This window comes from Pantherophis guttatus, chromosome 5 (genome assembly GCF_059756535.1).
Source record: "Pantherophis guttatus breed Tessera chromosome 5, ASM5975653v1, whole genome shotgun sequence".
In the NCBI taxonomy this organism is placed as follows: domain Eukaryota; kingdom Metazoa; phylum Chordata; class Lepidosauria; order Squamata; family Colubridae; genus Pantherophis; species Pantherophis guttatus.
The window spans coordinates 105,213,998-105,226,777 of record NC_142067.1 but is presented as its reverse complement, the minus strand read 5'-3'; the positions used below and the strand labels follow the sequence as shown (position 1 = coordinate 105,226,777).

At 38.6% G+C, this 12,780-nt stretch overlaps 1 protein-coding gene across 3 annotated transcripts in view; it reads right to left on the bottom strand.

Moving 5' to 3' along the window:
- Positions 1 to 12,780, bottom strand: part of PCCA (propionyl-CoA carboxylase subunit alpha) — a 233,271-nt gene that overhangs the window by 142,227 nt on the left and 78,264 nt on the right. For all 3 annotated transcript variants that reach the window (XM_060686585.2, XM_060686586.2, XM_034418252.3), the window contains 3 exons: positions 9,889 to 9,991; positions 8,423 to 8,517; positions 5,186 to 5,336 (listed from right to left, as the gene is read on the bottom strand). In XM_060686585.2, coding sequence (XP_060542568.2) covers positions 5,186 to 5,336; positions 8,423 to 8,517; positions 9,889 to 9,991 — 349 coding nt within the window. The remainder of the gene's footprint in view (positions 1 to 5,185; positions 5,337 to 8,422; positions 8,518 to 9,888; positions 9,992 to 12,780) is intronic.

Sequence of the window (12,780 nt, the reverse complement as noted above, 5' to 3'; positions counted from 1 at the left end):
TACTAAGAACAGCATACACACACTGCCATTGTTATTTTAACAGTGAATTTATTAATTTTTGCATTTTTATTTTTCTATTTCCAGCAGTCATTTTCCAGGTTATAGCAAATTGGAAACCATCATTAACTCTTCCAAGAGTTAGGCTCCACAAGATTCTGCCTTTTTCCCAGCTGTCATGAAACAGCTAATCTACCAGGGTACAGTAAAGAGAGAAATAAGAACTAAAGCCCCTCTATCAGGTCAGGGAAAAGATTAGCAATTTTCTCTATTCTTTCTAGCTAGTCTTCATAGAAATCGAACAATGAGTGGTTTAAAACCATGCTTACCATCTTTTGCACATTGTACTAAGTTACATAAGTCTGACCTGAGGGAAAAAAAATCTGGTTTAAATCTACTGCAAATATTCAATTTTGATTCTGAACAGAAACACAGAGGAGCAATTGTTCAAATCTGTCTCAAAATTCTCTGTACTTGAATAAGATCATGAAAGTGAAATGCTAACTGTAAAGGGACATGCTGAATCTGTTTGAAGTTAATATAATTTAATATATCCATCATATTAAAGCATATGCCAACACCAAAAGCAATGCTTTTGTCACTAGAATTTCTCCTTAAACTACATTCATGTTGAAAAAGTATTTATGAAACCTTTTTGCAATTCTCTTTGTAGCCTTATTCAATAGAAAAGACATTTCCTTATACCTTTGTCAGAATCTTTCCTCCTCTAAGGGAAATCCTGTCCTTTGTAATGTTTGGGTGGAAGGGTGTAACTGTTACACACCAAATAATCAACATCCACTCTTCTCCAAGTGTTGCTTGATGTACCCATTTCAAACCAAGATTGCCTCAGAGCCCATCCAGTTTCAGTAGTGTTAAATCATGTAACATTGTCCCAAAGAGAATCAGAGATACGTAATTATCTTACGAAAAAAAAGATCACAATTCAAATAAAACATTCGCCGAACAGAGAGAAATTTGCCAAAACAAACTCTTTCTTAAATGCTTGGAGGTTTGTCTGCCAAAAATGCTTCAGCTAAAGTCATCACAGTATTCAGGTGCTGAGATGATCATATTGGCTAAAGCTTGCATATCAAGTGTCAGCCCCTTTGAGGCACGCCAGGTCAAGAAACAGGCACCAAGAGACATATTAAAAAATCCACTTTATTGATACAGGCCATAACAACAAAATCTTTAAAGCCTGACAGTGTTGCTCCTTCTGTCCCTCTTAAATCAAAGAAAATCAAGGTGGAACAATCTGAGTTTCTTTCTCACATCTTCCCATTTTCCTGTTGAAATCTTCCCAACAGTTATTGCTTATTTTTTTTCAAGTCCATTTCTGTAATCCTCTATATCAGGCCTGTTAAACTGGCGGCCCATGGGCTGCATATGGCCCGCACAGGCTATGCCCACCCCGGCTCCACAAAGGTAAAAAATATCACGATACAACATGATCCAGCTTGTGACGCAATGGAGTTTGACACCCCTGCTCTACATCAACAGAAGACGAAACTGCTTGTGGCATCTTGAACATTTGTCCCCCTATAAAGACCTTGTGCTTACATTTTTCTCTCTTTTTTTTCCTCTTTCCAAACGCTTTACCATCTTTCAGTTCGATACAAAACAAATTTCCTTACTGATCTATTTCCAGACTTAAGCAGGCTTAATCATGTCCTGAATTCTCACATTTCTAGTTAGTCTTAGGCAAATGTAGGTAATTGTTACCTTTATGAATCATATTTTTCAAACTTAAAAAGTATTTGAATAGCTTGATTCTTTATACTTGTGTCAATCTTTGTTTTCAATAGGTAATTCTTCTTTAAAGGAAACTTGTGAGTATAGTTATTGGTAAAATAGCCAAAATCAAGGATCTCTTAAAACACATTCAGAGAGTATTTCTAGCTAAAGGGTCAGTACAGAAGAACATTTTTCATTTACACATTTTCATAAGTAGATCAAATGAGAATTTGGCATTATGTTTCCAGTATAATACATTGATCAAATAATTTGGAAAATTGTATGTACGCGGCTAAATGACAGTGAGACATGGACCACTGCTAATTGCAAGATCAGACACTTGAATGGCAGCAGCTTCTAATAACAATAGTACTTATATACCATTTCACAGTGCTTTACAGCCCTCTCTAAGCAGTTTACAGAGTCAGCATATTGCTACCAATAGTCTGGGTCCTCATTTTACTGACCTCGGAAGGATGGAAGGCTGAGTCAACCTTGAGCCTGATGAGATTTGAACTGCCAAATTGCAGGCAGCCGTCAATCAGCAGAAGTAACCTGCAGTACTGCATTCTAACCACTGTGCCAACGAGGCTCTCTAATATCAGTTTTTATGTTGCAATATTGTCATTTTCTCTGCAATGGGCATGCTTACCATATCATATGTACCATATGCAGTGGTGGGATTCAAAAAAATTTACTACCAGTTCTGTGGGCGTGGCTTGGTGGGTGTAGCATGGCTTGGTGGGTGTGGCTTGGTGTGTGTGGCAGGGGAAGGATACTGTAAAATCTCCATTTCCTCCCCACTCCAGGGGAAGGTTACTGCAAAATCCCCATTTCCTCCTGATCAGCTGGGAGTCGGGAGGCAGAGAATAGATGAGGGTGGGGCCAGTCAGAGGTGGTTATTTACTGGTTCTCCGAACTACTCAAAATTTCCACTATCAGTTCTCCAGAACTAGTCAGAACCTGCTGAATACCACCTCTGACCATATGTTATAGTATCCCCCAGTAAGGAAAAAATAGGTGATCAGTTGAATGAACTAAATTAAAAAGCAAGAAAGAAGCACAGCATAAGTTTTAGTCATAAATTGAACTTGCTCCTAAATAAATAATTTTTTAAAAATTATAGTTTTAAAAGAGGGTCCCTGCACAGGAGATTACAAAGGAGAGCCATCTATAATGCAGCCACTAATAATATAGTTAAGGCAGTATGCAAAAAAAAAAAAAAAATGCCAAACACCAAACTTAGATACTAGTGGGAGGAGGAGAAAACCCCATTCAAAGTGACTGTGAGCAAAAACACATCTGCAATGTTATAATTGTAGAGTTAAAAGGGGGGGGGCGATCATCGGGATTTTAAATTTTGATTCTTTGTGAAAGAAAACAAAAAGAACAACTAGATATAGGTCTGCTAACTGACATCAAACTTGAAGGCTGGAGAAAAGTGACAAATCAACTGGGAAAACTGGTGATGAGGCCAGTAAGATTGCTACTCACCAACTTCAAACTGAAACACTAATTAGAGACAATATGCAACCAAGACAGAAAAATTAGAGAAATGTACTTGACAAACATTCTAATTAAAGGTTAGTATATTTCTGATAAAGTTGGAAAGAACAAATCTTCTCAAATTGTCTAAACAACATTTAAATAATCTTTCTTTCCAACTATAGTGGTTTCTCCATCTGGAAAGGCTTTTGCTTCCATTGTTCCTCAGTGATCACAATGAAATAGTGAAAAAGACACTAAGCTCAAAATAGCAAATAAAACAACAAACCCTTGCCATTGCAAAAGAAATACCAGTAAGGATCAAGCAGTTCGTCTTTCCAACACTCTTCTTTCTCAATACAAGCAAAAATATTATAAAATTCAATAACAATCTGCAGTAAACCATTGCTTACAGGCAGTCCTCATTCTACAACTTTTCACTCAGTGACCATTCAAGTTACTTTAGTGCTGAACAAATGGTGATTACAACCGATCTTTTGCATTCCAGCCATCCCAGCACCTCCATGGTCACATGATCACAATCTGGGTGTTTGGCAATTGGCTTCCAATTACAGCTAATTGCAATGCCCCATGATCACATAATTATCATTTGTCACTTTCCCTGCTGGCTTCCCCAGAAAGTTAATGGGGAAGCTGGTAGGAAAATTTGCAGATCTCTGGAGTAAGTGTCCCCCATTCATGCCCTCTCCTCCAGTCCCTCTGAGCTTGAACCACACCAGCCACTCACAGCCAATCAATGCAGGCTGGTGACCCCCAGGGGGAGGGCCTTCTCTATGGGGGCACCTACCCTCTGGAATCAGTTGCCCCCAGAGATAAGGAGAATCCAAGACCTTAGCGCCTTCCGCCGTGCCCTTAAAACCCACTTTTTCCAGCAAGCCGGGCTGGCTTAAGAAGAAATTTTAAATGTTTTAATTGGTTTGTATTTTTAATTTTGGACCAAATTTATATATATTTTAATTGTTTTTATTATTTGTATTTCATGTTTTTTAATTCTGGCTGTACACCGCCCTGAGTCCTCAGGGAGAAGGGCGGTATATAAATTTAAAATAAAATAAAAAATAAAATAAAAATATCTTACAATTTCCTGCCACAATTCCCATTGACTTTGATTGTGGAAAGCTGGAAGGAAATTGCCTTGCCTAATCACCATGGAATTTAGTTAACAATGGGAATTGGAACTCCAGGGATTGCCTTTACAACCTCATTGCATAACAATGAAAATTTCAGTCCCGATTATTTCCATAAATTGAGAATTACCTGTACTATTCCAATCGAATATGGACTTACACTTACTAGAAACAGAACTCTTAGAACAACTCCTTCACTAGCAAAGGAAGAAACACAACAGCAAAGTTAACGAACACAAACATTGTCACCGCACATTCCTACAGCACACCATTCATAACATTTAACTGAGGGGAGGGGGCTCCAAGTAAAAGCAAACTTGAAAAAGATTTTTAATAATAAGAATTATTGTGAACAGAGGTCTATCAACTTAACTGCACATTTATATGTCTCAACTTAATGCAACAAGGTATTTAGGACATGTTTCTAAAGTCATGGTAACTTCCTTCCAAGGTTATTGGCAGAACAGAAACTACCTATTTTATAGTGTTTAATAAATATGAGAGAGAACACACTTTTGAGATAAGAATCCATGTGGACTGAAACAGAGTACCTAGCCATTTCTTTTTTCTACTACCAAGATTTTAAAATTAACTAAAAATATTTTTTTTGAACAGATTACTATCATAAATATATATTTAGAAGAAGTAATCTACCTCGGACAAAGTATTTTCTTAATGGTTGGGGGTTTTTGCACTAAATTTGAAGGAACAAACTGAAATACAGTAATGCATATTGTTTAGCATTACAAAATCATTTCTAACCCCACCAGAACCATAAACATATTCCCCTCTCTTCCCATCTTTTCTATTCCACGTACCTGCAGTCTAGTATTCATTTCCAAAAAATAGAAATTTTTTTTTGAATCCACAAGGAATTCCACTGTTCCCGCTGATGAGTATTTTACAGCTCTGGCAAGAGCTACAGCCTGTTCTCCCATAGCTTTACGTGTTCCGGCATCCAAGAAGGTGCTATGTATACAAAAAAAAATGGGGGTGGGGGGCGTTAAAATAAATTCTGTAAAAATAAATTTGACTATTTTATGCCTTTTAGAAACTGAAATATAAAAGAAAAAAGGTAAAATAATAATTATGCTTGCTTAACATATATTTACAATTCTATAGACTAGGGGTCCCCAACTGTCTTGTACTTGTGCGCAAAGTGCCCCTCACATGAGTGCCGACCGCTTGCGCTTGTGCGCAAAGCTCTATTTGTACGAGGGGCAATCGCATGCACCTGCTGCTCACACAAATCGAGTTGCACATGTCTTTGCATGCCCGCCTGCCACTCACAGGGAACTAATCCCTCTCCCCTCCTTCCACCAGGCCGCCAAGTCAGAAAGGTTGGGGACCACTGTTATAGACTATTTGCTGACTACACAGTATACATTCCCCCAAGGGACAGATGCTTTCTGTCACATGCACTACACAAAAGCAGATACCCCCAGCCATTTTTTTTCTTTTTACAGAAAGAGAGAAGGTTTGCTCATTTTAAAAACTACAGGAAGAATTCTGGGAGAGGCTGGAAATGAGGCCAAGAAAATCATGAGATTAGTTATAGAATTGTTTCCAGCAGCCTCTGATTAAAATTTGATGTTTCTTAAAGTGGACTAGTCCAGGAAAATTGAAGCAAAGAAACAAACCATTGAAATAAAGAACTGAATCCTATATTCACATACCTGTATGCTAAACAATCAAAATGTGGCTTTATTTGAAATTATTTCAACTCTTGTCTTTTGATCTTTTAATTGCTAGAATTAAAGTACACAGGCTGCACACTGTGTACAAGTTATGATTGTTACATGTCAGGCTTGGTAATAGGATTGATTATTTAAATAATGTTTTAGTCCTTTAAAATGCAAACCCTATAGTATTATTGCACCAGATAGACAAATCAATGAAACTTTCTTTCACTACTTTTACTAAATCACTGCAATGTTTAGAAGAAAATCTGATGCACAGCTATAATTTACATTCTAAAAATTTTAAAAATAGTTTTAGTGAATTAAAAACATTGTTTATGTTTATGACTAAACATATAAAAGTATGCAATATGTCCAGTTTGCAATGTTTTATGTAGACGTTTACCGTCTACTTGCTTTTCGTACTTACAAATGAGTAATGCATTATAGAATGTTCAGAGAAAGATCTGAAATGAAATCCCAAACTGAATTGCCATTTCAACTTTAGCCTACAACACGGTATCTGACATCCAATGACAGTAACAGCTTGCATTTTAAATTATTGTCTCAATTTTACTCCAAAACTGAAAGTTTTAATTTTCTATTTTTCTTACTTTGATTCATCTGTTTACACAGCATGGTTCCTCCTCGTTCCACCCTGAGCACAGCTGTTCTTCTGCCTTAGAGTACAGTTGTGAAGCCCTCTTGGGATTCACTCTCAAGACTGCTCCCCAGCCTGCAAGTCTCCTCACTACAGGACACTAAATATATCATCTTCCAGAGGCCAAAGGCATATCAGCTCAGAAAAATATGTACCCTGGCAATGTCTTTTCATTGTATTCTGATAGTACTTCAAAACACTCAAAGTTTTTATTTACCTTTACAAATGTTCACATTTATCTACCAACCATGTGTAAGACACATGAAGCAGATCAGATATGCAGATTTTTTTTTCATTTAAAAAGTGTAATCTCATAATCTGTAGCTATTCTCATCTACCCTCTTTTCAATGCAAGGACCAACAAGTATGTTACTATGTTTCTTATATTAGAGTGGTAAATCAAAAGAAACATAATTATCTGAACAGCAAGAGAATCAAAGAATAAACTGTGCAACAGAAGGTATTTCCTGTGTTCAAAATGGTTTTAAAATCTGTGTTTATTAAGTTTCTATAAAGGAGCCAGGCAACATACAGGAATAAAGATAAATAAAGTCAGTGTGCCTGCTCATCAACTAAGAAAATAAAATACACCAGGGAAGGAAGGAAAAACAGAGAAGGGACATAGCAGTTGAATAAATAAAAGGAATATTATTTCAAAAGGATCTGCAACATTCACAGCACTCTTGTTTTCCTAAAACATCATTGCTGCATATTCAACCTTTACCTCAAAGAAGTAGAACAAATCATATCTTAGTGCAGTGGTCCCCAACCCTTATGCCTTGGCAGCCGGGCAGGGGGAGAGAGAAACTAGCCCACTGCTCGCACAAGCTGCGCACGCGCATGCACTGGCCAGCCACTCACATGGCCCGGTTCCAAACGGACCACGGACCAGTAGTGGGCTGCAGCCCAGGGGGTTGGGGACCCGTCTTAGTGAACACAGAGTGTAATGTGTGTGTAATGTACACACAGAGAATGGATTTATGACAAATTCACCTCCTTCATTAGTATGTACAAGCCTACATCCAGAGAAACTTTTATAAGCATACACACAAGGGCAATTCTATCATGCATCAGCAGTTCTCTGAATCATGACTTCTTTCCATTTCTGAAAGAACTGCTTCTGGAAGGAAGCAGTCTATAGCTGAGTGGAAGCAAACATGATGGTCTGGACCAAAAGAGAATATAGTGTATGAACTATGAAACGTATGTAAAAACCAGGAATTTCTTTAATGACTATTCAGTTCACTACTGTGCCAGATTGCAAATCAATGGGGAGATTTAATAAGGCACTAAGGTTTTATTCATCTCAGCAATGAAGCCTTTAGGAAATACAGCATCTATATAATACTATGGAAAAATCATATAAGGATGTATTCCATTTCCTGAAATTATCTGCTACTATTTATTGTTAAAAGTGCTCTAGCATTTGAAAAGCTAAAACATAATATTTTTATTCTCAAGGAACCAGAAGCAATAAAGAAATCTCTCTCTCATCAAAAGATTTTCAGGCAACAAAGCATTAGCACCAAATAATATTGGAACTATTAAAACATAGTAGTTTACTCTTGTTTAAATTTTTTTCAAGCCCATGAAAGGACTTCAGATTAGCAACTAGTTCAATCATCCTTAGTTTTTATTACCATTAAGTTATACAATTCAGTTTTAGCATGTTATTAAATTTTCTTTATGCTCATTGAAGAGTACACTGCACTCACCTTGGTGCCTCTTCAATAACCTTCTGGTTTCTTCTCTGAATTGAACATTCCCTTTCATTCAGCCATAATGCATTGTCATGTTTGTCAGCCAATACCTAATAAGAACTCAGGGTTAATTATTTAAAAAATTACATTCATTTTCGACTTCAACTAGCCACTAGTTTCAGTGAAAATATTTCATCAATGGTACTATAGAGCATCTATTTGAATTAATAATTTATCTGTTTGTGTTCTGTACAAATAAGGAAAAGAATAAATATTATACTTCTATTCAGTTTAGGTTTTTTCTCTGTGAAATGAATACTGTAAAAAGTAGGAAATATGCTAGAAAAAGGTTGAGAAGTTCAACCCAGAAAAAGTCTGAATTGGCTCCAGCATCTTGCTGAGTCAAATTCACAGTGGTAGAACACTAGGCAGAGAAGGGTGGAGAATAAATGATGGACAAATACTACAATATTATGATGAAATATGTGCCCCTTTTGTGCATGTGTGGGGTGATATTACACATGTTTTGTTTACCATCCTGACTGATGAAAAGCTTGAAGAGTTGAAATCTTTCAGACTCTATTGGGACACTTACTATACTACACTACTCACAAGACCTACTGACATCAGTGGTGGGTTGCCCCCCATTTGGACCGGTTTTCAAGAACCAGTAGTAAAACTGGCGGGAGGCTCCGCCCACCACCCTGGATGTCATCATCAGTGATCTGCGCATGCGCGATCCCGTTGCGAACCGGTAGTAAAGATAAGTAGACCCACCCCTGGACCACATGAAGGCCTTATAAGAAGAAGAACACCAACACTGACATCCCTTAAATTCCACTGAAGAGGTTACCTAGCCTGGTAAAGAAACGTTCATAAAAAAAACCCCACAAGCTCAGAAAACGAACCTCTACCCTCAACTTACTACATTGATTTAAAAGGCATTGTCTTGTTATGGATTACTTTTCTTTTTCCTGCAGCCAAAATGGTTGGCTATCCTTTTCTGGTGATATTGGTAAAAAACTGATAACCAAGGCAACCTCCACCAAAAGAAAAAGCTTTTAAAATTTGTACTTGAAAAGTAGTTTACATACTACGGAAGCAGCTCCTATTAAGGAAAAAATTAATCTAAATCTTTTTAGGCATGCAGAATCCTTCATTTCTAGATAGTTTGTAACATTACAACATTAGGATAAAAAGGAATAATAAGGGGATTATTTTGCCAGAATAAATTATGTTAAACTGTTTTTTTTAATCTCAATGTTCTATATAATACAAAGTGTTAGATTAAGTTACTGAATGGCTTTCAGTTCAGCAACCTTTATACACAAATATTCACAGATTAAAGTTCTTCATTTATCTTTAGCATGAAAATCATTCCTACTAATTTAATAATAAAAGACAATACAAGAGGGAAAAAACAACTCAGCAAAACTTAGATAACAACCCCACACTGAAAGTCGAAAGAGAAAAACACAAACCTGAATTTCTATGTGGCGAGGATTATCAATAAATTTTTCTATTAATAACCGATCATCACCAAAACTTGAAGCAGCTTCTTGAGATGAAAACCTGAAACCTTCCCTTTATAATAAAGGAAAGAAATCCATTTAGAAATATGGACAATATATTATTTCTGCTTAATAAAAGAGCAAGAGTCCCTGCATGTAGAAATAGCTTTGGATTAAAAGGCCTCAACTGCTGAAAGTACAATAATGGGTACATTTTCATTTTATAGGCATAAATGCCATGATTCATAAGTATTACAAAAGGAAGCCAGTTATAGCATGTTAAATCTTAAAAAACACTGCAGGTGGTACCACCTACTCATCCTTGACTGATTCTGAAAGAAACTAGGCAGTGTTGGCCCTGTCAGTATCTGAGCAAGAAATTACAAGGAAAATTGACAGGCTAAACTAAGAAGTCAAAAACATTCTGAAAAAGGCAACAGCAAATCACTTTACCAATAATGTTCAGATGAAATTATAATGAAGTCATCTGCATCCAGTGGCATCTGCAGGATGGGAGTATTAAAACCAATAAGATGGCAGACAGATTGTTACAATAGAAGCCCCATCCCTTATATATGTGTGTCGCTGTCATACACATATTCAAAGGGTATAGATCTTGCATTCCAACTCTGCATCCTGCCAATCTCCTCCAGACATCATCGTTAATTCAATATATAAATGTCACATTGAAATACTCAAAACTGCAGACCTACATTTGCACAATAAAAGGAGTATTATCCTCTCATCACCTAGGACAGTGATGACTTTTTGCCATCGCGTGCCAGAAATGGGGAGGGGGAGGTAGCACACGCATGCACCCACACCCATAATTCTATGCGCCCTGCCCCCACACATGCGTGCGTGACCCCTCCCACTCCCCCCGCTCCTGGCACGCAATCGCATGGTAGGCCTGTTTTTTGCTGTCCCCAGCCCCCAGAGTCTTTCTAGGAGTCTGGGGAGGGTGAAAGGGGCCTTCCCCACCCCCACCCCCGGAGGCCGAAAACCATCCATTTGCCAACTTCTGGTCCCACCAGAAGTTGGCAAATGGGCCGTTTCCAGCCTCCGGGGGGGGGGAGGCCATTTTCTCCCTACCCAGATATGGCTACATGTGCCACCTGTGGCACACTTGCCATAGGTTCGCCATCATGGACCTAGGAGTTTATATATTTGGTGTTTTTTATTTATTTCTTAAGGTACATTTTTATATGAGTTATTTTTACATTTGAGGCCAATTATTGTGTGCCACCCAGAGTCAGTTTTGGGCAGCTATACAATATGATTAATAAATAAAATCAATAAATAATAGTAACAATTTCTTAAATTTGTATGCCAGCTTTCTCCAAATCACTCTGAGTGGCTCACAACAATGAAAGAGATTACAATAAAATCATTAGAAGATAAAAGTGCCCCATAGCAGACAGAATGAAGCAAGGGGTCTTACTTTCCTTCTGCCAAGGCCTGGGTGAACAGCCTGGTCTTTACAGCTGTTCTGAACAGCAGCAGACAGAGAGCCATCCAGTTCTCAGGGGACCCTCATTCCAGAAGGCAAGTATTAGTACAGAGAAGGTACGCTTTCACGGTTCTTTTAGATTAGAGGTCCCCAACCCCCGGTCCGCAGACTGGTGCTGGGTTGCAGCCCATTTGGAACCAGTCCATGGAAGTACATGTAGCTGCATCTGTGAAAGCAGTGAGCACATGCATGCAAAACTATCTCCTCTCGCCCTCCCCGCCTGTTATGGTCCACCGGCGGCCTGCAGAGCTGGCAGCAGAGTCAGACAATGAGAAGGCTGGGGAGGAACATGGGCCAGTCCTGGCATCTGGGGAAGGCTCGGACAAGGGCTCTGCGTCAGAGGCAAAGATGGGGCCAGGGCCATCTGGGAGTTATGTGTGGACTCTGGAGCATCCAAAGTCGGACATCAGGGAGGCAGAGGAACAGGGGGAGCCTGTTCCCAGTGCGCGCATGCGCAGAGCTGCCAGAAGGCAAGAATAGTTGAAACAAAAGGGACAACTCAGGAATAGGGCTTAGATATGATTGGCCCCTCCCATAAGACATAAAGGAGGAGCAAAAGCATGTGGGCCTTTGCAAGAAGCAACGTTGTTGATGCTGGTCAGTTTGTATTCTGAAGCTCCGTTTTGATTCTGTGTTCCTTGTGGCCTTGCAAAGATAATTGCCAATTAGGTTTTTGGCAGCGTGTCAAGAGAGATAAAGATGGGTGCTTATCAGCCTTATCCCGAAGGACTGTGGCAGACTTCTGTCGGACTCTTTACAAACTCTTGGTGATTCAGCACGGGCTGTGAATAAACAGAATTTACAGCTGTTGAAATAAAAAGATTTTTGGGACGCATTGTGTGCTTTTACTCTATCAGGAAGCCTAGGTCAGAACACTGCCATCTCTGCTAGTCCGCAGAATCAGAAAGGTTGGGGAATGCCTATGATATGTAGGGATTTGTTTGTTTATTAATAAAAAAATTATTGGCTGCCCTTTACAATCATAAAAGATAAAACCTGCATAAGATAAAAGACATAAATAAGTTAATACAAAAAGCCATGCAGCCCAAGATGAGGAAGGTGGGAGCAGAGTAGGAAGGAGGTGGGATCTGTCCCCCAGAGTGGGAAGGAAGGTGGCATCTATCAACCACCTCCACTGTGATGCTCCCTCTTTATAGGTAACAACCAGCACTTTGAATCATTCCTGGAAGCCAAATAGCAACCAGTGAAACTGTACATCATTGCTTGTACTACTACATTCTGAACCAGTTGAAGCTTCTGGATGGTTTTCAAGGGAGGCCAATTTAGGGTATGTTGTAGTAGACGATCCACAAGATAATTGGACGTGAATGGCTGTCTGAACAGTCCCAAAT